This window comes from Bos mutus, chromosome 22 (genome assembly GCF_027580195.1).
Source record: "Bos mutus isolate GX-2022 chromosome 22, NWIPB_WYAK_1.1, whole genome shotgun sequence".
In the NCBI taxonomy this organism is placed as follows: domain Eukaryota; kingdom Metazoa; phylum Chordata; class Mammalia; order Artiodactyla; family Bovidae; genus Bos; species Bos mutus.
Genome location: NC_091638.1, coordinates 19460394 through 19486862, shown reverse-complemented (window position 1 = coordinate 19486862; position 26469 = coordinate 19460394). Strand labels below are relative to the sequence as shown.

The 26469-nt window shown below is 39.8% G+C and overlaps 1 protein-coding gene across 1 annotated transcript in view; it reads left to right on the top strand.

Moving 5' to 3' along the window:
* Positions 1-11213: 11213 nt before the first annotated feature.
* GRM7 (glutamate metabotropic receptor 7) overlaps positions 11214-26469 on the top strand; it is a 593261-nt gene continuing 578005 nt past the window's right edge. Inside the window, exon 1 of the mRNA XM_070360052.1 lies at positions 11214-11435. Within this exon, the coding sequence (XP_070216153.1) occupies positions 11324-11435 (112 nt within the window). The 5' untranslated portion in view covers positions 11214-11323. The remainder of the gene's footprint in view (positions 11436-26469) is intronic.

The window sequence follows — 26469 nt, the reverse complement described above, 5'->3', positions numbered from 1 at the left end:
ATATGCTAGTGATTTCTGTGGTGCCATGTTGGGAGGGAAATTTTGCTTTGTCCATTGTCATTTTATGTTATGGAAAGATAGGTAGAAGTGTTTCTCTAATCTACAGAAGGCCTCAGAAAGCCCGTTTACATGCTGCACACACACACACACACACACACACACACACGTGCAACCCCTCACACACTCGTAACCAGAGTGCCTATCTAAGTAGATAGCACCGGACAGAACAGCCCTGTATGTGACTATGATATGTACCATTTTCATTTGGAAATAAGTCATGTTTTCCCTGAGGTACATCTTAGGTCCGTCTGATTAACTTCATTTTATGGATAGAGAAATAATCCTGGAGAGTTTGTCTGACCTGATGGCAGATCCAGGTGTTTCTGTTTTGGCTGCTATAAACCACCCTGGAGTTACAGTTTTCTCTTGATCTTGTGTTTGAAATGGGGAGAGACAAGTTTTATCTCCAGTCTTGTTTCTAAGATTTGCCACCTGTGAGATGTGAAGGCTTTCCTCCTTTCCCCCAGCAAAATCATCTTCATTGTCATCACTAACCACAGGCTTAGATTATTATCTCTCAGACATTTTGGTAAGAATGTTTCTTTTGTCTGTTAATTCTGACCTTGCCTCAATACTGCATCTCTCGTGTTCATTCACCTTGGCCTGGATCATGTGTGATTCCCTCTGTCAACCATGTAGCTAAAGGAATCCTGTGTTTTTGTTGATCAGCTCTTGTCACACAAAGCATGTGGACCCTTCTGTACCGTCATCTCTATGCAAGCTACAGGAACTCAGTGATGTGGAAGGCAAAATAGTCACTATTTGTGGTAATATGTGTATCCGTTACATTGTTTAGTCACTAAGTCATGTCTGACTCTTATGACCCGAACTGGAAGACCCGAACTGGACGACCTGGACGGTAGCCTGCCAGGCTCCTCTGTTCATGGGATTCCGTAGGCAAGAATACTGCAGTGGGTTGCCATTTTCTTCTCCAGGAGATCTTCCCGACACAGGGATCAAACTCCCATCTCCTGCTTGGCCAGTGGGTTCTTTACCACTGTGCCACCTAGGAAGCACGTGTCTATTATAGGGTGTTGCAGAATTCCATGGAATTCTATATGTAAAGTACTGCATACCCCAAAGCCTGGTAAACAGATATTTAATCAATCTATAATAAAAATAACATTCTTTGAAATATGCTGCTGCTGCTAAGTCACTTCAGTTGTGTCCGACTCTGTGCGACCCCATAGATAGCATAGATGGCAGCCCACCAGGCTCCCCTGTCCCTGGGATTCTCCAGGAAAGAATACTGGAGTGGGTTGCCATTTCCTTCTCCAATGCATGAAAGTGAAAAGTGAAAGTGAAGTCACTCAGTCGTGTCTGACTCTTAGCGACCCCATGGACTGTAGCCCACCAGGCTCCTCCATCCATGGGATTTTCCAGGCAAGAGTACTGGAGTAGAGTGCCATTGCCTTCTCCATTGAAATATGCATTAGACTTATTTGCCTTGCAATCTATGCATAAAATTACTTGGTTCCAAGAAGATGGTTACTACCACTTATAGAATATTGAAGGTATTTGGTGTCATGCAATTAAAGAAATAAAAGGCAAAGGAAAAAGAGCTGTAATATTTGATGATAAACTCTGTCATGAGTAATTTAAAGTTGAGTGAGATTCCAGACTTTAAATGCATTCAAAAGTATTAGTCATTCCTCAGTACTTTGAAATAAAGAACCCTATCAAAAATCAGAATTGAAACCCACCCATCCTAATGTGAGCAGAGGTGTTATCTAGGGAAGATATACGTATAAATCATGGAGAGTGATGCTTCAAAGAATGAACCTGAAAGGATTATTTCACCATTTCTTCCTTTTCAGGGGGATCCATATCAATAAAGCTTAATAAGAACTAAGAGTAGAATTACTGCCAGCTGTGAATTTAATAGTGCCCCACTGGGAGTTCATTAATATCTCAATAGGTACACTGAAGCATTATCTTAATTGCTCATGATACTTCCAAAAATTGCCTTTTACAAGTTTTGTGGAAACTGCCCTCTGGAACAAGTGTTAGTACATTTTGGATTGCCTTTCTTTACTGTGCAAATTCCCCAGGAACATGGAACCATAAACCTCATTTACTTTTCCAAAAGTAAGAAGTTCCCAGGTGACTTTGTTATAAGCACTTCCCTTATAGCATAAACAAGAAGAAGCTCAAAATGTGTGAAACAGTTTCAGATCTTTGATTTCTTTCTGTGTAAATGAAATGGTTCTTTCATTTTTATAAATACTTAGGCATTTACTTTTTTTGATGGCAATCAAATTTGTGTCAGAATACTGGCAGGAAGAATTTGGATGTTTAAAGTATTTATATTATTGTAATCTGGTCCACATCTGGATTTGGGTTTTTGACAGATGTTGAGACTAAGATGATAACTGCAGGATTGTATTTCCAAGCCCATGGGATCCCTTTGCCTTTAGAGTGATTATGGAATAAAACTAAATTTAGAAGGAGTCTATCTTGACAACACTTGGAAAGTGAAAGTGCTTCATAGCAAGGTTGTCTTGCAGAGTTAGCCTGAACTCTGGGTACTGTGGTGTATGTTGCTTGGAGTTGTCCAGTCTCAGACATAAGAGGAGGAAAAAAAAAACAGAATGAACAGTCCCTAAGTGACTCCCTAGGTCTCTTTATCTTTGAACCCTGTCTGTGTCAGCATATCCTATATTCCAGTGATGAAGAGGGGAATCCAAGGGGAAAATGTGCCAGGAAAAAGAAAGAATAAGAATAGCGCTTGCTGCTGTGACTGTCGTTGCCCCTGAAAGCCACTGCTTGCAGGCAAAGGCCACTCACAAGTGTTGAGGGTCCCTATGGCAGTAACAACCCTATGCATGAACGACTCTGTTCCCTCCTGATTATTCCATTCATTACTTTACTGGCTTTCCCTTTCATTCAGTAAATAATGATAAGGTTCATATTCTATACCCAGTGCAGTGTATCTAGTAGTGATAAAATGATGAAGAAGGTCTTTACCCTCCACAGGGGCCAGTATACTCCAGGAAAGATGCAAACAACAAACAGACAATTTTAATAAGTTGTGACACTTGTTATCAAAGAAAACGAGTGCTCTAAGATAACCCGTCAGTTGACTCATGCTTTCTAGGCAAATATGAGAGAGATTAGGGGGGAGCCTTGAGCGCCGCTTAGTGACTGGTGTGTGCCACTGATTGGATAGAATTTAACTTTGGAAGATTCCTTCAGTTCAGTTGCTCAGATCAGATCAGATTAGTCGCTCAGTCGTGTCCGACTCTTTGCGACCCCATGAATTGCAGCACACCAGGCCTCCCTGTCCATCATCAACTCCCGGAGTTCACTGAGACTCACGTCCATCGAGTCACCGATGCCATCCAGCCATCTCATCCTCTGTCATCCTCTTCTCCTCTTGCCCCCAATCCCTCCCAGCATCAGAGTCTTTTCCAGTGAGTCAACTCTTCGCATGAGGTGGCCAAAGTACTGGAGTTTCAGCTTTAGCATCATTCCTTCCAAAGAGATCCCAGGGCTGATCTCTTCAGAATGGACTGGTTGGATCTCCTTGCAGTCCAAGGGACTCTCAAGAGTCTTCTCCATCACCAACTCCTGGAGCTTGCTCAAACTCATGTCCATCGAGGCAGTGATGCCATCCAACCATCTCATCCTCTGTCATCCACTTCTCCTCCTTCTTTCAGTCTTTCCCAGCATCAGGGTCTTTTCCAATGAGTCAGTTCTTTGAATCAGGTGGCCAAAGTATAGGAGCTTCAGTCCTTCAAATGAATATTTGGGACTGATTTCCTTTAGGGTGGACTGGTTGGATCTCCTTGCAGTCCAAGGGACTCGCAAGAGTCTTCTCCAACACCACAGTCCAAAAGCATCAATTCTTTGGTGTGCACCTTTCTTTATAGTCCAACTCTCACATCCATAGAGGATTACTGGAAAAACCATAGCTTCAACTAAACAGACCTTTGTTGGCAAAGTAATGTCTCTGCTTTTTAATATGCTATCTAGGTAGGTCATAGCTTTTCTTCCAAGGAGCAAGGGTCTTCTAATTTCATGGCTATGGTGATTTTGGAGCCCAAGAAAATAAAGTCTGCCACTATTTACTCTGTTTCCCCATCTGTTTGCCATGAAGTGATGGGACTAGATGTCATGATCTTAGTTTTTTGAATGTTAAGCTTTAAGCCAACTTTTTCACTCTCCTCTTTCTCTTTCATCAAGAGGCTTTTTAGTTCCTCTTCACTTCTGCCATAAGGGTGGTATCATCTGCGTATCAGAGGTTATTGATATTTCTCCTGGCAAACTTGATTCCACCTTCAGTCTACCTAAATTCAGTCAACATAATCACTTGTATTCAGTCACTTCAGTTAAGTTGCTCAGTCATGTCTGACTCTTTGCAACCCCATGGATTGCAGCACGCCAGGCCTCCCTGTCCATCACTAATTCCCGGAGTTTACCCAAATTCATGTCCATCAAGTCAGTGATGCCATCCAACCGTCTCATCCTCTGTAGTCCCCTTCTCCTCCCGCCTTCAATCTTTCCCAGCATCAGGGTCTTTTCCAATGAGTCAGTTCTTTGCATCAGGTGGCCAAAGTATTGGAGTTTCAGCTTCAGCATCAGTCCTTCCAATAAATATTCAGGACTGATTTCCTTTAGGATGGACCGGTTGGATCTCCTTGCAGTCCAATCACTTGTGTTGGTGAGATACAAATATTGATGAATTGAAAGTTTTTTATAGTGTGGAGAAGATGTAAGTTATCTATATATCCATTTTAACTATCTTGAAAGTATTTTTCCCTTAACCTATTTCTTAGATTTATAGAGATTCTTGGTGTGTGTTAGACACTCAGTTGTGTCCAACTTTTTGCAACCCGATGGACTGTAGCCTGCCAGACTCCTCTGTCCATGGGGATTCTCCAGGGAAGAATATTGGAGTGGGTTGCCAGTCCCTTCTCCATGGGATTTTCCCAACCCAAGGAACGAGCCCTGGTCTCCTGCATTGCAGACGGATTCTCTACTGTATGAGCCATGAGGGAAGCCATCATAGAAATCCTTAAATGTGCATAAATATTTCAAAAGTTAAATAGAGTGAATTGGGCCTTTATTCTCCTCCTTTAAGAATAATACACAAACTGGAGAAATTTTACATGTGATGACTTGAAGGATTATGGTTTTTATTTCTTTTACTGTTTGGCTTTCACTGTTTAAAAAGGGTCAGGAAAATTGACTTCTACATAGATTTTTGAATGATAACTTTGAGGTACGAGATGATTTTAACCTGATTTGGCATTCATCATTAATAAAACCATTTTTGTGTGATGGACAAATTTTTATTAAAAGTAAAGAATAACAATGAGATGAAAATGTAGTTCTATGATAAAGATGAAAAGTGTTTTTGGTTTTTAAATCAGAGAAAGGAAAGCTCAAAGGGAGATGGGATTATTTTTATATAGCAGAAGTGTGATTATACTAAATTGTCTTCATCAAAAGATTAGTTCTGCATTTCTAAAGGAGACTGGCAACAGGGTAGAGTTTCTATAGCAGAAAAAGAAAGTATATCTTACCAAGTGGAGTGTGTCAGTTAATCACTAAAGATGACTAGTAAGAATTTGGTCAGTTTCAGCTACCAGTTATAATAAGCAGTTCAAACATTTTGTAGGCTTAAACATTTGTTTGAAAACAGGTAATTACATACACAGAATAACAGTTGATAAGTAATAGCATATTTTATAGATTACATACATTCTTACTCTTTTTCATCTCTTATTGCTGCTGGGAATTTCTTTATATGGCCATATTTTTATCTCAGAAATGAAATCTGTTTATTCATTCATTCCTTATTCTAGGATCATTATATGTATAATATACAAATAAGTATAACTGAATATAGGATGTGTATGTGTGATCGTAAAGGAACCCTGTGAGTCTTAATCCAGTAGGTGTTTCTTATTTGTAATGAAAGGGATAAACCACAGACAGCAACCATTTCAAAGGGTATTGAGGAAATAAATCTGCTACACTAGGATTGTCATTACTAAAATTTGGGGTGAAGTTTAGAAAATGCATTTGCGTTGGAGGCATTTCACAGCTGCAATGTTTTACAGCAGCTACATAAATGCAAATTTAAGTAGAGAGTGGATGTATCTTTATTAGTCCTCCTTCAAAGGTAGAAAGGGATTTTGGCAAGGAAGTCATCTGTGCAACCACACAAAGATTTTGCATTTCCCCAAGTTGAAATTGATGGAATTGTACTGCCATGCTTGGCTTCTTCTCTTTTTATTTCTTGTAAGAAAAGTATTTTTCTTGCTGCTCCCCTTGTTTCCTTTAATTTTTGCCCAAAGCCTTTATTCAGTTGATATTTTTTTCACTTAAAATTTATAACCCCTCAATGAAACATAGGATACTCAATCTATTTACATATCTGTATAATCTTTAATAAGACACCTAAGTAAAATGTTTGAACAATAGTCTAAGAGTGACCTGTAAGATTATTTTCAGTGGCTCTAGAGTAGGTGCTGTGCATGAAACGTGACTTACACTCCACTAATATACTACTCTTTCTTCTTTTATGCTTATTGTTAATAAGTTTTAGCAGTAATTTAGCAAAGTATAATAGTTAAGAGTTCAGAAGTTTGCATTGGGTTAAGTTTGAATATGGCTCTTTCTTACAAGTTTGTGACCTGAAGCAAGCTTATATTCTATTTTTAAGGCTCAATTTCCTCTTTCATAAAATGATTTAATAATTGTATGACATGAAGTGAAAATGTTAGTCACTCAGTCGTATTGGACTTTTTGCAACACCATAGACTGTCTCCTCTGTCCTAAAGGATTCTCCAGGCAAGGATTCTAGAGCGGGTAGGCATTTCCATCTGCAAGGGATCTTCCTAACCTAACCCAGGGATCAAACCCAGATCTCTTGCATTGCAGGCAGATTCTTTACCATCTGAGCCACCAGGGAAGCCCTAGTGTAGTATAAAAAGTATAATGAAGAATGTTTACTGATGGTTAGATAAGGGGATGCATATAGAACTTTCAGTGATAACCAACAAAGACCTATTGCATAGCACAGGGAGCTATACTCAATATTTTGTGTTAATCTGTAAGGGAAAAGAATCTGAAAAGGAATATATTTATGTGTGTATATCCCATGGACTGTAGCCTGCCAGGATCTTCTGTTCATAGATTTCTCCAGGAAAGAATAATGGAGTGGGTTGCCGTTACCTTCTCCAGGGCATCTTCCTGACCCAGGAATTGAACCATGGTCTCCTGCATTGCACGCAGATTCTTTGCAGTCTGAGCCAACAGGGAAACCCTATATATGCACACATAGGTGTGTGTGTATGTTTGTGTATCTAAACTACTGTGCTGTAAAGAATCCACCTGCAATGCAGGAGACCTGGATTTGATCCCTGGGTTGGGAAGATCCCCTGGAGAAGGGAAAGGCTACCCACTCCAGTATTCTGGCCCAGAGAATTCCATGGATTGTATAGTCCGTGGGATTGCAAAGAGTCAGACACAACTGAGTGACATTCACTTCACACATATGAAACTAACATGATATTGTAAATAAGCTATATTTCAACAAAAAAAATGAATAAAACAAAATCCCTCTCTAAACTTTTAGAATATTCCTGTTACATGATGAAGATTTAAATAAATACTAAATATTATTTCTAAAGCAATAATACTAGGAATATGTAAACATTTTTTAGGACAGTAAGTGAAATGCTTTTGCTAGTGTGTCACAGAGAAAATGGGAAGTCAAATGTAGAAAATGGGTAAATATATTAAGAAAACACATGATTTTCTCTATTTGATTGTTGATACCCCATGTAATAAGTGCCCACACTGTTCCAGGAATCACACTAAGCAATCCCCATTTGTTATTCCAATGCAATCTTATTCTAATTAATAATGTAACCAACTCAATGAAGTGAAATACCCAGTAAACACAAGTGAAGAGAAACATCAGGCTTCTATTCCATATATTCTAAATACAAAATCCCATTTTCTTTCCATTGCCCTTCATTCCCCCTGTAATTGAGAAATTACTCAAATGAAGACCATCAGGAGACTTGGAGACTTTCTCAAAACTGGCTTTGGATTTTGAGGCAGAAATGGAGAGCCTGCTCCTAGTGGTCATAAATCAGAACTGCATCAGGGACCGGCTGCATGGGAAAGTTCAGTTCAGTTCAGTTGCTCAGTCCTGTCCGACTCTTTGCGACCCCATGAATCGCAGCACGCCAGGCCTCCCTGTCCATCACCAGCTCCTGGAGTTCACTCAGGATAGCATCACTCACGTCCATCGAGTCAGTGATGCCATCCAGCCATCTCATCCTCTGTCGTCCCCTTCTCCTCTTGCCCCCAATCCCTCCCAGCATCAGAGTCTTTTCCAGTGAGTCAACTCTTCCCATGAGTGGCCAAAGTACTGGAGTTTCACATGGGAAAGGGTGGGTCATCTATTCCCAAGTGGTTCAGTTCAGTTCATTTCAGGCTTAGTCATGTCTGACTCTTTGTGGCCCCATGGACTGTAGCATGCCAGGCCTCCTTGCCCATCACCAACTCCTGGAGTTTACCCAGACTGCAATGGCACCCCACTCCAGTACTCTTGCCTGGAAAATCCCATGGATGGAGGAGCCTGGTAGGCTGTAGTCCATGGGGTCGCTAAGAGTTGGACACGACTGAGCAACTTCACTTTCACTTTTCATTTTCATGCATTGGAGAAGGAAATGGCAACCCACTCCAGTGTTCTTGCCTGGAGAATACCAGGGATGGCGGAGCCCAGTGGGCCTCCATCTCTGGGGTCGCACAGAGTCAGACACAAATGAAGCAACTTAGCAGCAGCAGCAGCAGCAGCAGCATGTCCATTGAGTCGGTTATGCCATCCAATCATCTCATTCTCTGTTGTGTTTCCCAGCATCAGGCTCTTTTCCAGTGAGGCAGTTCTTTGCATCATGTGGCCAAAGTATTGGAGTTTCAGCTTCAATATCAGTCCTTCCAATGAACACTCAGGACTGATCTCCTTTATGATGGACTGGTTGGATCTCCTTGCAGTCCAAGGGACTCTCAAGAGTCTTCTCCAACACCACAGTTCAAAAGCATCAAATCTTTGGCAGTCAGCTTTCTTTATGGTCCAACTCTAATCTGGAAAAACCATATCTTTGACTAGATGGACCTTTGTTGGCAAAGTAATGTCTCTGCTTTTTAATATGCTGTCTAGGTTGATCATAACTTTCCTTCCAAAGAGTAAGCGTCTTCTAATTTCATGGCTGCAGGCACCATCCCAGGTGGCTCAGTGGTAAAAAAATCCACCTGCCTATGCAGGAGACACAGGTTTACCCTGAGTAGTGAAGATCCCCTGGAGTAGGAAATGGCACCCCATTCCAGTATTCTTGCCTGGAGAATCCCATGGACAGAGGAGCCTGAAGGGCTACAGTCCATAGGGTCTCAAAGAGTCAGACATGACTTAGTGACTAATCAGGCATGCAATACTGTTAGGACCACGAGACCTGCTAAGTCACTTCAGTCGTGTCTGACTCTGTGCGACTGCATAGATGGCAACCCACTGGGCTTCCCTGCCCCTGGGATTCTCCAGGCAAGAACACTGGAGTGGGTTGCCATTTCCTTCTCCAATGCATGAAAGTGGAAAGTGAAAGTGAAGTCGCTCAGTCGTGTCCGACTCTTCGTGACCCCATGGACTGCAGCCTACCAGGCTCCTCCGTCCATGGGATTTTCCAGGCAAGAGTACTGGAATGGGGTGCCATTGCCTTCTCTGATAAGACCTGACTACAATGCTAACCTAGAGAGGTTGGTGGAGAAACTTGCTTTATAGAAGTGGTAACCAGCTTTAAACAATAGCAAATGGGTAAGCTTTAGGCCAAATGCCCTCAAAGGAGAAAAATACATTAGTACTGGGTAGAATTTTCAGGGCTCAAAGAAATAACTTGAGTATAGCTTTGATGTCTTTGGGGCAAAGAGTTGGACTGTTGGTCTTTGAGCAAATATCGAAACCGGTTTTTAGATACATGAGATAACCTTATGCTACAGCAGGGATAAATCCTAGGAGAGTTACAACTGGAGTTTTGTAGAAGTTGGTCATTCTTACTGATAGGTAAATTGTACCTTTCATGGTCTACTGCATGCTATTGTTAAGAGAAAGAACTGCAGTGTATTGCATTGTAAAAACAACTAGCCTAGAGATCCTGGAGTTAGACCCTAAGCTATGTTCCTCATCTATGGCTGTTTCGGGTCTTTCCCTAGTGTATTTGTGATCCCAGGTAAACATTTTTTTTCTAGGCTTCTTTCTATGCACAATTGGCTTTAACTAAGATCACTATATCAGGACTACTCAGGTATTGCAATCTCACATGATCCTGGTACATAAATATTTTGCCAGCCAAGAGGAGTATTCTGTTCATTAGACTGCACTCTTGGAACCAGGGTCTTGGTATAGGATGACTCATATAGACACAAGTTCTAGAATTCTTGAGACATTTGGTTAATCACATGTGAAGCTGAGGGTCAGATAATTCTGCAAAGGGAAAAAAATAGGAATCAGAGGTCACTGTCATTCAATCAAGACTGTCAGCCTCTCTCAGCATCCAAATGGAAGCTAAAAAAATTTTGAGAAAGGCCTTCCAAAGTGCATAAGCCATTGAAGTGATGGTGGGGCAGGGAACCCTCTTGCCTTGGTCTTAGGGCATTAGTGATCTACTTCATAATGTTCTTATGAAAAATAAATAACGCATGAAGCTTGCTTAGATATTTCCTCACAGGTGATCAGCACTCAGTCAATGTTAGATAGCTAATTACATCCACAAACATTCTCAAGATGTGTCAAATAAATCAACCTTTATATACCAGATAGGCTGTCCTGTCTTTTGTTTGTATTAGTGTATAGTAACTAAAGCATTATTCACAATGTTAGAATGGTTATATTACATCATTTCACCATGATGTAAGTAATTCCCACTCCATTCCCATTCCTTTCTCCAAGAGGAGAAAAATAAAAGGTCATAACACAAAAATAGATGCATTTGGTTGCATTTAGGTGGTTTACACTTTCATGCAGTGTTTGGCAAGCACACATTCTCTTTGGAGCTCAAGACCTGTATTTTAAGTAAATTGTCATAAGTACAAATGAAACTCTCCCATCTTGATGGTGCCCTCATGTAGTGCTTTCTTGTCTTTTCAGATCCCCCAGATTAGTTATGCATCGACGGCACCCGAGTTAAGTGATGACCGACGCTATGATTTCTTCTCTCGTGTGGTCCCTCCCGATTCCTTTCAAGCCCAGGCCATGGTAGACATCGTGAAGGCCCTGGGTTGGAATTACGTGTCTACTCTCGCATCGGAAGGAAGTTACGGAGAGAAAGGTGTGGAATCCTTCACCCAGATTTCCAAAGAGGCAGGTAGGATGAGATCACAGTGGTCAAGATGTCCTCTCTAAATGTCTGTGGCTTTAGGCTTCTTTCCACCATTAGTGAACACTGTTGACCATAACCCTGTTCCTACCTTCACATTCCCCATTGCCGGTGAAGCGAATCTACAGAGTCCTCATTTATAGCACGTTGTGATTTGGAAGATAATATTTTCAAAGATGTGAAACTGAAATGCCTTAAAAGTGGAAGAAGTAGAGAGAAAATAATAGGTACTAAAATTGCTGTCTGACTTCTGTGCAATAGCTGGTAGTGTGGATTAGATTATCTCTAAGGAAAATAAGCAAATATGGCTGAATATGCCTCTTCATGTGTCCTTGCTCTTTGCCCCTCTCCAAAATGAAGAGACTTGCTTAAATTATGAAAACCCAACTACAGTCACACTGGGCTTTGAAGGTGAGTGATGGTAAGGGCTCTGAATGACTTGGCCAAAACAAATTAAATGAATTATCCAGGCAGTAGAGTGTACTTAGATATCCTTTGAAACTGTAGATTCTTTTGAGACAGTTCTATTAGAAAGCATTTGGAGAAGGTTCTTTTATGTTTGCTTATTAAACTCAAAATGGAAGGTAACGGGTTCAAATGTTTGACAGATTTTGTAAAAATGAGACATAATCTTCAAACTTAAGAATCATGACAATGCATCTGCTGGCTTCCCCATATGGAAATGTTGAATCTAGTAAATATAGATTTTTTTTAAAATTGCATGCTTCGATATTCCTAAAAAGTTTTTAGGCTAAAGTCTGGTCCTTGGTTTTGGTGTTAAGGATATTATCCAAACTGTCATTTATCAGTATAGTTAACTAACTGTAAGGCCAACAAACAGAGCAGTAGAAACAGAGGTTCTTTTCATGAGGATAGATGCCATAAATCCTGAAGACATGGCTTGGAGCATTTGACTTTCAGTCTATGTCCTCAGATATACGATGCTCCAGCATATGGATGGTGTGTCTGTACATGGCTGCTGAAAGAAGGGAGCCATGACTTCTTTATGAATCTTGTGCTTCTTACTCAGAGCCTTATCATTATGTCTCATCTGAAAATGTCACTGGAGGGCTGGGTTATTATACTCTTCCTTCTGGCTGAAATCCTGTTACTCTCAGCACCTTTGACTGCATAGCTCCTAATGATTTACAGGGTTCATCCCTAATGCCATTTCTAGGTCCATACACACGTGTATACAAAAGCTTCTGGGTTCTGTCAGTTTGGTCTTGTGTTTCTAGTGACCTCTTCCACACCAGTTATCACCAGTTAGCATAATTTGTTGTTGCTGTCATTTTCTCTCTTGCCTCATAGACTCTAAAAGAGAATGTGTCTTTCTGAGTCACTGTTGTACTCCCAGCTATGCTGTTTCTAAGGGAAACATTTCTGGAGTGATTCAGTGGGAAACTTTCTGATTAAGAAATAAGTCTTAACTCTGGCCTTGTGTCTTCCATGCTGTGATTTATAAGACTCATTAACAGCTGAATTCATGACTCTTTTGAGAACAGCCTAACCACTTTTGATAACTATGCATTTCTTTCTTTCTTTGTTTCTTTGACTTCTGCTTTAACGAAAATAATGTTAGAGGCTGACTTAAAGGCATATCTAAAATATGGGCATAATAACCAATAGGTAGAATAAAATGAAGAGAAAATATGGGTAAAGTAGTAAGATAAAGCTCAGAAATAAAGTTCAGATACCATCTTGTCCTACAGAATTTCCACAGGTGAATCTCAAATTTAATACTGAACTTTGTACTGGACAAAGCAAAGGGTACTACCCACTTTGCTGCAAAATGTGCAGTGTTCAAAAGGCCAAAATCATGTTGAATGTTTAGTAAAGGACAGGATCAAGACAAATGTTGGCCTTTATAAAAGTCTGTATTCTATAGTCAGGTCAGTGCTGAGTTTCCAATGGTTGTTTATACTTGGTGAAAACTTTACATATACAAAGTCTGCTGTATCTGACTCTTCAAAAAGGAAAGGACCTTGTAATATGACCTGAACTCCCCAGCTTATCATTTTAGCTAATCATACATTGAAATGACCCAGCTCAAAATAAAATTATTGGCAGCCATTTGGGATAAAACCCTTCAATCTGAAAGCCTTTGAATTTGGGTATGAGGGTAACTAAAAAGCCAGCTGCAGAAATGCCAGAAAACACTGTGAGTTCAAGTAATATCTTGCAATAAGTTCTTCTTCATTATGACAGTTGACATGCATTTATATTAAATTTCATTGGAACCATACCATATGTACAATGAATTTAAGTAAATTCATTTGTGTGCTTAACAGACACCCCAGCATTCAACTCCCTCCTTTCTCCCCAAGAAAGGAGGAAAAAAGAGGAGGGAAACTTATAATTGAAGTGGTGTGTGATAAGCCTGCTCACTCAATATGTGTATTTCTTAGGAAAAAAATGTGAGATGGGAAGCATGATTCCATCATTTCTTAGGTGGGTGTCACTTCTGCGGGCTGCTCATATTGTGAGCACGTTGCCAACCCAAAGGTGATTCCAGTGTATAGAGGTAAATATTCATTTTCCACGACTTGTAAGAAGACTCCAGCTACCTTCTCTGGCATTCAGAGGAACAACAATATATTCTAATTCAGAGTAAAAGAAAAAGGATTGTAAAAATTTGCCCTATTGAAACTTCAGGAAAGTATACATTCTTAGGGAATTTTAGGTAACTTTCAAGGGTAGTTTTCAGTGTTTACTTTTTTTCTGTGCTAGTTCTAGAACTTGATCCTCTAGAAAGACACAAGTCAAAGTGCATGTAAGGAGAGGTAGTGTGGCATACTACCACTAATGATAAGCTAATGCAAAGGTATCAGAAAGACATGGATTTGGATAATGATTTCCATCACTTGTATTCTGTGTAATGTTTGACACATAATTGAACTTTCCAAATCTCAGATTCCTGTTATAGAGAATGAGATTAATAAGAATAAGATAAATTAAATCCTGTATGGGAAACACAACACCCAATGATGCCTAATTATTAGTGTTTCCACACTAGTTTCTTATAAATCAGTGAAGTTATTGAAGTTATTCTTGAGTTTGAAAAGATTGAAAATAACTGGCGTGATAGATAACACTTCCCTTTAGTCATAACTCAAAGGTTATGTATGTATGTGTGTGTGTGTGTGTGTCTGTGTGTATATAAAATACAGCTGAGTTGCTATTCTTACTAACATGCTTTCATTGTATAAGAAGCATACCAAGAAAAGGAAGTGAGCTATTCAGGTTGACCTATTCATGTGGTAGGTGTGTGTATTTGTGTGTATGTGAGGGTAAGTGGGGAGAGCAAGCGTAAGCTCAAGGATAATGTTTCTGTGTTCTGCTGGAAGGTTCCCAGGAGTTACTTCCATTCTTTCAAACAGTTTGAATATTGTGGTTCTTCTTTATAAGTGTCTGTAAAAGTTGCACTGTTTTAAAGTGTTTCAGTTCCAAACTTTAGTTTTACTTATAAAACTGGATCCTAAAGGATCTTCACCATGCATGTAGGCATAGCACATCGGGTACGTGCTCCTTTGTTAGACTGATAGGACAATTCAAGACAATGTCAGAAAAGAAAGCTGTCCTTCAACAAGGGGCCATCTAATTTGTCTGGGACATGAAAGTTTATATACAGTTTCTCTAAGCTGCCAGAAGACCTTAATAATTGTCCTCTCATGTATAGTCATGGGATATTTAAATATGCATGGAAGCTTCTCCTTGTTGAACTTTCAGAGAGGACTGTAACATGATTTTCTCAGATGATGAGATTTTTGTAAAACAGTTATATTTGCATAAATTGCCCTGTTTATTTGAATGGCTGCACATGCAATATCAACAAAAGCAATTTATTGCTTAATATCCACAGAATGAGAGCCTATTCACTCCCAATGTGCTTTAAAATTCAGGTCAGCATAATAAAATAAGTAGTGTAAATTAGAAATAAAGACTTCTTTTCTCAGTGAGGGTCAAAAGAAGTGCTTATGATCGTGTAAGGCAGTAATATAGTCCAGAGCTTTTGAACCAAATTTGGGTCAAGGATTATGAGAGTAAGGACATCACATATAACTACTCTAGTTTGTCACAATTTTCAGGGGAATCTCATGACCACTGCTTCATAATGTGACAGAAATAGTCACACTCCATTATTGTCATGGTGTCATGAGACGTATCAACTTTTCAAAACCAGAAAGAATATTTGAACTATCCTTTGGTAGTTCATGCTAGTCACTTAATTATTTCAGCTGGTCTTATAATTATTAGGTAAACTCTGCTGCTGCTAAGTCGCCCACCTGGCTTCCCTTCCTGGGTGTCCAGCTCTGTTGCGGCCCCATAGACAGCAGCCCACCAGGCTACCAGGCTCCCCTTCCTGGGATTCTCCAGGCAAGAACACTGGAGTGGGTTGAAATTTCTCTTGACCTAGAATAGTTCTCCAAAGCATGTATTAGTGAAAAGTGAAAGTTGATTTGTTCTGTAGGATTTGGTTATAAGGCATGTCCCTCTCAGATGCAATGACGATCCCATGAACTGCAGCCTACCAGGCTCTAGCCTAAATTTTTTAGAAACTATTGCTAGTAAGATATTTGAACTCCTTCCATGGGATTTTCCAGGCAAGAGTACTGGAGTTGGGTGCCATTGCCTTCTAGTATGATGCAACAGGGCTATAATTCACAATATTCCCATCTATATTTCTATGCTAACTTTCAGGATTTTCCAATTTTGTTTTGCCTCTGTCTATATCATGGTGAATATAGAAAACTCTGAGACAGTTTAATATCTGCTTGGAGTGTTTCCTTAATGAACTGTTCAGTGATCCCATTTTAAATTACAGGTGTTGAATAAGGACTTAATTTCAAAACACAAAATCACAAGCACTCTCATGATATCATTTATTTTCAGTTGTGATTAAAATGAAACTAAGTTCCTCAAGAAGAAACTTTATTATTTTAATTTTTGGACCTTTAGCAGTTAACACAGTACTTCAGATTTTAACCCACACCCAATTTGTTACCACATCTTGGGTATATCCCTTATCCCCAACTATCATTACAGTTACTTTAGTTCTGAGCCCCACTTTATTCATAATGGTTCATAGCTTCAGTTGTCCATGCCTCCAGGTCAGCTCTTCCAATATAGGATCTGTTTAACTAAGATGATCATCTTTTCAAAAAACAAATACAGAAATTACGTTATCTGTCCCAGGCTTCCCTTACTCCATCAGTTCAGTTCAGTTCAGTCTCTCAGTCATGTCTGACTCTTTGCAACCTCATGAATCGCAGCACTCCAGGCCTCCCTGTCCATCACCAACTCTCAGAGTTTACTCAAACTCATGTCCATCGAGTCAGTGATGCCATCCAGCCATCTCATCCTCTGTCATCTGCCATCCAGCCATCTCATCCTCTGTCGTCCCCTTCTCCTCCTGCCCCCAATCCCTCCCAGCATCAGAGCCTTTTCCAGTGAGTCAACTCTTCACATGAGGTGGCCAAAGTATTGGAGTTTCAGCTTTAGCATCAGTCCTTCCAATGAACACCCAGGAATGATCTGCTTTAGGATGGACTGGTTGGATCTCCTTGCGGTCCAAGGGACTCTCAAGAGTCTTCTCCAACACCACAGTTCAAAAGCATCAATTCTTCGGCATTCAGCTTTCTTCACAGTCCAACTCTCACATCCATACATGACCACTGGAAAAACCATAGCCTTGACTAGACGGACCTTTGTTGACAAAGTAATGTCTCTGCTTTTTAATATGCTATCAAGGTTGGTCATGACTTTCCTTCCAAGGAGTAATCGTCTTTTAATTTCATGGCTACATGCATGATATTTTACATGTTTCAATGCCATTCTCCCAAATCTTCCCACCCTCTCCCTTTCCCACAGAGTCCATAAGACTGTTCTATACATCAGTGTCTGTTTTGCTATCTCATACACAGGGTTATTGTTACCATCTTTCTAAATTCCATATATATGCGTTAGTGTACTATATTGGTGTTTTTCTTTCTGGCTTACTTCACTCTGTATAATAGGCTCCAGTTTCATCCACCTCATTAGAACTGATTCAAATGTATTCTTTTTAATGGCTGAGTAATACTCCATTGTATATATGTGCCACAGGTTCAATGCACGATACTGGATGCTTGGGGCTAGTGCACTGGGACGACCCAGAGGGATGGTATGGGGAGGGAGGAGGCAGGAAGGTTCAGGATCAGGAACACATGTATACCTGTGGCAGATTCATTTTGATATTTGGCAAAACTAATACAATTATGTAAAGTTTAAGAATAAAATTTAAAAAAAAAGAAAATACATGGGGAATAATACTCAATATCTTGCAATAACCTATAATGGAAAAAGAATCTGAAAAAGAATATATGTATGTATAATCGAATCACTCTCCTGTACACTTGAAACTAATAACATTATAAATTAATTATATCTCAATTAAAAAAAAGAAAATGACAGAAAAAAATAATAATAATTTCATGGCTACAATCACCATCTGCAGTGATTTTGAAGCCCGAAAGAATAAAGTCTGACACTGTTTCCACTGTTTCCCCATTAACTTCCCATGAAGTGATGGGACGAGATGCCATGATCTTAGTTTTCTGAATGTTGAACTTTAAGGCAACCTTTTCACTCTCCTCTTTCACTTTCATCAAGAGGCTCTTTAGCTCCTCTTCACTTTTTGCCGTAGGGTGGTATCATCTGCATATCTGAGGTTACTGATATTTCTCCCAGCAATCTTGATTCCAGCTTGTGCTTCTTCCAGCCCAGCGTTTCTCATGATGTACTCTGCATATGAGTTAAATAAGCAGGGTGACAATATTCAGCCTTGACATACTCCTTTCCCTATTTGGAACCAGTCTGGTGTTCCATGTCCAGTTCTAACTGTTGCTTCCTGACCTGCATACAGATTTCTCAAGAGGCAGGTCAGGTGGTTTGGTATTCCCATCTCTTTCAGAATTTTCCACAATTTATTGTGATCCACACAGTCAAAGGCTTTGGCATAGTCAATAAAGCAGAAATAGATGTTTTTCTGGAACTCTCTTGCTTTTTCGATGATCCAGTGGATGTTGGCAATTTGATCTCTGGTTCCTATGCCTTTTATAAAACCAGCTTGAACATCTGGAAGTTCACAGTTCAGGGTATTGCTAAAGCCTGTCTTGGAGAATTTTGAGCATTACTTTACTAGTGTGTGAGATGAGTGCAATTGTGCAGTAGTTTGAGCATTCTTTGGCATTACCTTTATTTGGGATTGGAATGAAAACTGACCTTTTCCAAGCCCGTGACCACTGCTGAGTTTTCCAAATTTGCTGGCATATTGAGTGCAGCACTTTCACAGCACCGTCTTTCAGGATTTGAAATAGCTCAACTGGAATTCCATCACTAGCTTTTTTCGTAGTGATGCTTTCTAAGGCCCACTTGACTTCACATTCCAGGATGTCTGGCCCTAGGTGAGTGATCACATCATCATGATTATCTGGGTCATGAAGCTCTTTTTTGTACAGTTCTTCTGTGTATTGCTGCCACCTCTTCTTAATATCTTCTGCTTCTGTTAGGTCCATACCATTTCTGTCCTTTATCGAGCCCATCTTTGCATGAAATGTTCCCTTGGTATCTCTAATTTTCTTGAAGAGATCTCTAGTCTTTCTCATTCTATTGTGTTCCTCTATTTCTTTTCATTGATCGCTGAGGAAGGCTTTCTTATCTCTCCTTGCTATTCTTTGGAACTCTGCATTCAGATGCTTATATCTTTCCTTTTCTCCTTTGCTTTTCGCTTCTATTCTTTTCACAGCTATTTATGAGGCCTCCCCAGACAGCCATTTTGCTTTATTGCATTTCTTTTCCATGGGGATGGTCTTGATCCCTGTCTCCTGTACAATGTCACGAACCTCCGTCCATAGTTCATCAGGCACTCTGTCTCTCAGATCTAGTCCTTAAATCTATTTCTCACTTCCACTGTATAATCATAAGGGATTTGATTTGGGTCATACCTGAATGGTCTAGTTGTTTTCCCTAAAGAATTCAGAAAGAATCAAGGGATGGAACCAAAGCAAAAACAATACACAGTTGTGGATGTGACTGGTGATAGAAGCAAGGTCTGATGCTGTAAAGAGCAGTATTGCATAGGAACCTGGTATGTCAGGTCCATGAATCAAGGCAAATTGGAAGTGGTCAAACAGGAGATGGCAAGAGTGAACATTGACATTCTAGAAATCAGCAAACTAAAATTGACTAGAAAGGATCAATTTAAGTCAGATGACCATTATATCTACTACTGTGGGCAGGAATCCCTTAGAAGAAATAGAGTAGCCATCATGGTCAACAAAAGAGTCCAAAATGCAGTGAAAGAAAGTGAAAGTGAAGTCGTTCAGTCATGTCCGACTCTTTGCGACCCCGTGGACTGTAGCCTACCAGGCTTCTCCATCCATGGGATTCTCCAGGCAAGAATACTAGAGTGGGTTACCATTTCCTTCTCCAGGGGATCTTCCCGACCCAGGGATTGAACCCGGGTCTCCCGCATTGGAGGCAGACGCTTTAACGTCTGAGCCACCAGGGAAGCCAAAATACAGTACTTGGATGCGATCTCAAAAATGACAGAATGTTCTCTGTTCGTTTCCAAGGCAAACCATTCAGTATCACAGTAATCCAAGACTATGCCCCAACCAGTAACACTGAAGAATCTGAAGTTGAATGGTTCTATGAAGACCTATAAGACCTTTTAGAACTAACACCCAAAAAGATGTCATTTTCATTATAGGGGACTGGAATACAAAAGTAGGAAGTCAAGAAACACCTGGACTAACAGGCAAATGTGGCCTTGGAGTATGGAATGAAGCAGGGCAAAGGCTAATAGAGTTTTGCCAAGAGAATGCACTGTTCATAGCAAACACCCTCTTCCAAAAACACAAGAGAAGACTCTACACATGGACATCACCAGATGGTCAACACTGAAATCAGATTGATTATATCCTTTGTAGCCAAAGATGGCCGAGAAGGCAATGGCACCCCGCTCCGGTACGCTTGCCTGGAAAATCCCGTGGACGGCGGAGCCTGGTTGGCTACATTCCATGGGGTCACTGGGAGTCGGACACGACTGAGCGACTTCCCTTTCACTTTTCATTTTCACGCATTGGAGAAGGAAATTTCAACCCATTCCAGTACTCTTGCCTGGAGAATCCCAGGGATGGGGGAACCTGGTGGGCTTCCATCTATGGGGTCGCACAGAGTCGGAAGACTGAAGCGACTTAGCAGCAGCAGCAGCAGCCAAAGATGGAGAAGCTCTATACAATAAGCAAAAACAAGACGGGGAGCTGACTGTGGCTCAAATCATGAACTCCTTATTGCCAAATTCAGACCCTTACTCCATAGGATTAAGCAAAAGATGCCTAGCCTGGAGTATAGGTTATTTCTGACCTGGTACCTGATATAGTCACCAGTCTTACTCCATACAATGCCTGTAATCTTTGATTCCTACTTCAAGCCCCCATATATTCATTTCTTGTCCTACCCCAGTCAGCCTTCTGTGGGTGTTAGGTTATTCTGTGCCTTTGTTAGTCCTTTGCTTTCTGACTCGACTGTGAGCTAAGTCTTTTCCCAAAACATAACACCTTGAAAAAAGTTACCCCTGACTTAGTCTCCCTTCATGGTCCTGTTTTGGATCACAGTATGTACATGTGTCTTTTTTTAATAGCACAGCACTGTAAAGTCCCTCTCCATGAATAAAGTCATGGGATAGACCAATTGCCAAGTCATGATGAGACAATGAGGGTGCATATCATGGTAGAGCCAAAAGGCCAGCAATTCTTGTTCCAGCCTCCCTTGAAGTTAGGACACAGCAATGTCACCCAGTCTTGGTGAATCAGACATACTCAGGCATACTTGCCATAGGTTGTTCAAGAGCTAGAGACACAAAGGAGGGACAGTGGAATTCCATTTTATTGACAGCAACATCAGTAGCATCCAGGATCCAGGGGTAGATGTGCTATCCAGCATGAAATGGCGGTGGTAGCAGAATCTCCTACTTCCCATTTCCAAGAGTAGCAGCAGCAGGGCCCAAGCGAACTTGGCCCTGTGGTACATTATTATTATTTTTTTTTACCTTTGATTCTAACAGCCTAGTCATCCTTTGCTTCATCTTTTGACTTTGGTTCCTTGGTCTCCCCAGTGATTCTGGAGATTATCTAGAATAATTTCAATCAATATTTTACTACTTAATGTAGAAAGTCTTAGCTTATGTTATTTGGCTTCCATCTTCATAAATGTAATTGAGTGTTGCTTCTAAGAGTTCTGTAACACTTTGTGCATAACTATTATGGTATTTGTTGCATGTCATTTAATCATTATAATCTATCTAATCCTCTCCTATTTGAATATGAGTTTATTTTTTTATTTTTCTTAGCATGAAGATTTGACTTTTATACATCACAAAATGATTATCACGATAAGTTTAGTGAGCATTCATCATCTCATATAGATTCAGAATTGAAGATATAGAAAAAACATTAATTGTGATGAGAACTCTTAGAATTTAATCTCTTATCGAGTCTCATGTATAATATATAGCAGTGTTAATTGTGTTTCTCATGTTGTATATTACAACTCTGATACTTATTTATCTTATAACTGGAAGTCTGTACTTGTTGACCACCTTCACCAGTTTCCCCTCCTTCCGTCCCTTATCTCTGGTAACTAGAAGTTTGACCTGTTTTTCTGTGAGTTTGTTTTTGAAGTGTAGTCGACCTACAACACTGTGTTAGTTCCTATCATATGATGTGGTGATTCAGTGTGTCTGTACATTTCAAAATGATCATGACAAGTCTAGCTACATAGAGCATGTCACGACACAAAGATATTACAGATGACTGTCTTCCCCACACTGTACATTGCATATCTGTGACTCATTTATTTTAGAACGTAAGTTTACTGAAGGTAGGAATTATGTTGTGTTTGACTTTTGGTACTCTATATCTAGGATAATGTCCAACAGAGATTAGGCTCAGTATATGTACACTGAATTTAAAAATACAATAGTATAAGAGTATACTATTATAAGAGTGTATGAGTATAGTAAAATAATATAATGGTATATAATAGTATAACTCCAAGGTTATAGTTGGAAATTTCTTCCAATTTTAGCTTTCAAGGTTACCATTAATATGCTATAGTAAACTTATGAGAAGAGAAAAACGGGGTAAAGCATCTGGTGGTGTGTCTTATACTGTGCATGTCTGAATACTTTCTTTGGGTAATGTACACTATGAGTAAATAGGAGTTAGCAGATAAGACTGCCCTAAGGCTGCCCTAAATGGGGTAGTGAGTGACATTTTAGGAAGAGGTTGTCATGTAAAAAAACCCCAAGAGAAAATTGTTTAATAGCATTTAACATTTTAAATGTTTCAAATGAAACAGAATCACTTTGAAAGAATTTTGACTCAGATTTCTAAATGGAGAGTGCTCTTTCTCTCAACATAAAAAGTACTGCAGAAAATGTTTGGGCTCTGGGGTTAAGAACTTGTGCTTCCAGCCCTAATAGTTTTGGTAACTGAGAGCCGGCATCTTGCTGCTTTGGTTTGCAAAGTCATCACCTATTTATTGTGAAAAGTAGCCTCTCTTGGTTCAGAGAATTCTAATCCACCTTGATTGAAAAAGATATGTTTCCTCTGGGCAATAGACCATAATTGTTGATGTGGGACGAATGTGGATGATAACACTATTTTCACTGCAGGTAGAAATACAGTGAAAAAGTGTATCTCAGCAAGTCCTCCTCATGTCTTCCACCTACCTTCATTGCAGCTGAGCAACGTGGAGGAATGTGAAAAGATATGAATACGAAATGAACCCCTCCTTTATTCATTGACTTAAGTATGATTACCATAAGTTTCATGTGCTGAGGAGAAAAGGGATATAGGATTCTGGCATCAAAGTTAAAGATGTAGTGAAGAGGCACATAGGTCATCTTTTAATATAGGAGTGGAGACTCAAATATAGAAAATTCTTTTGAATAATAGAATTTTTTGGTCATTTGAGTAGAGGGAAAGAGAATCGTGCTTCTGTAGTAGTTATCATCATACCACTGAACTTCAGAGGCAGAACATGGAACTTATTGCCCCTGTTGAGTGACACTGCATTTAGCATTCAAGTGAACTTTTCTTTTCCCAGTCTTTACAAAAATGCTCATTGCATGAGACTCCCAGTTTTGAATCTCATAGGTTTTGATAAATGTCAGCAAGAGAGAGAAAATATTGGAAGAATATTAGGTAGCTTATAGAATAGGAGGAAGCTATATAAAACCTGAGTGCTTATGGGGCATACCTATACTTTGCTTGTGGGAAAGTACGACATTTTGATTTTGAGTCCCACTAAGACTACATGGCAACCCACTCCAGAGAACTCCGTGGACAGAGGAGCCGGGCAAGCTAGAGTCCATGGGGCCACAAGGAGTCAGATAGAACTGAGCAATTAACACACATACAAGACTATACACAGCAAGGAAAAGTTATTTCCATTGTCATTTCAGTGCTCTAACTGAAACTGGGGTGGTCGGAGTCTAAACAATGCTGTCTTTTTGGTTGCCTTTGCCAGAGTGTTCCTCTACATTGGAATAGGCAAGTACACACACCCATGTAGAAAAATAGCAATGCTTAGCAAAACAGAGGCAAGGAGGGGGGTCCTGGAATTAGTCAAATGGATCAATGTCAGTTCAGTTGCTCAGTCGTCTCCAATTCTTTGCGACCCCATGAATGGCAGCACACCAGGCCTTCCTGTCCATCACCAACTCCTGGAGTCCACCCAAACCCATGTCCATTGAGTCGCTGATGCCATCCAACCATCTCATCTATTGTCCCATTCTCCTCCTGCCCTCAATCCCTCCCAGCATCAGGGTCTTTTCAAATGAGTCAGCTCTTTGCATCAGATGGCCAAAGTATTGGAGTTTCAGCTTCAACATTAGTCCTTCCAATGAACACCCAGGACTGATCTCCTTTAGGATGGACTGGTTGGATCTCCTTGCAGTCCAAGGGACTCTCAAGAGTCTTCTGCAACACCACAGTTCAAAAGCATCAATTCTTCAGCACTCATCTTTCTTTACAGTCCAACTCTCATATCCATACATGACCACTGGAAAAACCATAGCCTTGACTAGATGGACCTTTTTTGGCAAAGTAATGTCTCTTCTTTTTAATATGCTATCTAGGTTGGTCATAACTTTCCTTCCAAGGAGTAAGCATCTTTTAATTTCATGGTTGCAATCACCGTCTGCAGTGACTTTGCAGCCCAGAAAAATAAAATCAGCCACTGTTTACACTGTATCCCCATCTATTTGCCATGAAGTGATGGGACCAGATGCCACGATCTTCGTTTTCTGAATGTTGAGCTTTAAGCCAACTTTTTCACTCTCCTCTTTCACTTTCATCAGGAGGCTCTTTAGTTCTTCTTCACTTTCTGCCATAAGGGTGGTGTCATCTGCATATGTGAGGTTATTGATATTTCTCCCGGCAATCTTGATTCCACTTGTGCTTCCTCCAGCCCAGCGTTTCTCATGATGTACTCTGCATATAAGTTAAATAAGCAGGGTGGCAATATACAGCCTTGATGTACTCCTTTTCCTATTTGGAACCAGTCTGTTGTTCCATGTCCAGTTCTAACTGTTGCTTCCTGATCTGCATACAGGTTTCTCAAGAGGCAGGTCAGGTGGTCTAGTATTCCCATCTCTTTCAGAATTTTCCACAGTTTATTGTGATCCACCCAGTCAAAGGCTTAGACATAGTCAATAAAGCAGAAATAGATGTTTTTCTGGAACTCTTGCTTTTTCAATGATTCAGCAGATCAAATGGATAGTTCTGAATAATAGATGGATACTCCAGCCCAAGAAATATTAAATTGATGGGTCGTTCCTTGAAAAATATCTATTTACTGGAGTTCAGTCTTTCCTAAATTATTTTGTGGTTTGAACAACTTGATGCCTGTAAATGTAATTTCTTTGGGACCTGCACAGAGGGATCTGTTTACCTTTTATTTGGCAAATAGACCCCTGCTGTTAAATCTTTCAGGAGATTATAGGAAATTCTACAAAGCCCCATATCAATTGCATTACTGCTCCCCAGGCAAACTGAAGCCAGCTAGATGATCAATATCTCAGCAGTAATAGTAGCCATCCTAAAGAAGTACCGCACTGACTGACTGAGGTCCCGGACCACATATAGCTCCAAATTTGCCTATTCCCAATTCTTCACATTTCTTGTTACCTATAAATAGCAAGCACTTAAAACATATTGCCAACAATCATTAGATGATATTATTCCACTGAATGCATTAATATGTTAGATTCAGCATGAATTATCAAGCAGGCTCTTTATAGGTTGGTATTACTGGGATGTCATCACAGTGTACAAGCCATAGTACTAGGGTGATCCTTTGAAAGACTAGCAGAGAGACTAAAACATAGGATTTCCATAAAGGGGCAAATATTAAAAGTGAAGTCATCATAACAACGTTAAAGGTCTCAAGAAAAATTCAAGGTATTTATTAAAAGGACTTAAAAATAAACAGTATCTACTAAACATGTCAACAAAAAAAAAAAAAAAAAAAAAAAAGGTTAATTTTCCTAGAGTGTTGGTGATCTTTTGGATTTAAATATAAAAGTTTAAAAAATCAACATCACAGTGACATGCTGGTATATTTTTTAATGAAGACAAATTCTCTTGGTTTTAATTCTGTTGAAGTTGTCAGAATTAAAACTATAGAACTTTTGGTGTTTGGTGACTAATTATATAGAAATATGTTATTACCAATGTCTTAATCCTAGAGGCTACAGAAATCATACATTCCTCTGGGATAATTTTTTTTTTTTTGGCTGAAAGTACTTAATACTTAGCTCTCTAAAAGGATCACACGTGTTATTTTCTAAAAACCTGATATATGGCGTTGCACTTAGTACAAATTCTACTGCACACTTTTGATTAACTAATATAAATTGTGTTGTCAGTCTGTTCTTATGGGTGCTTTGTTCAACAGTTACTGGTAATTAAGA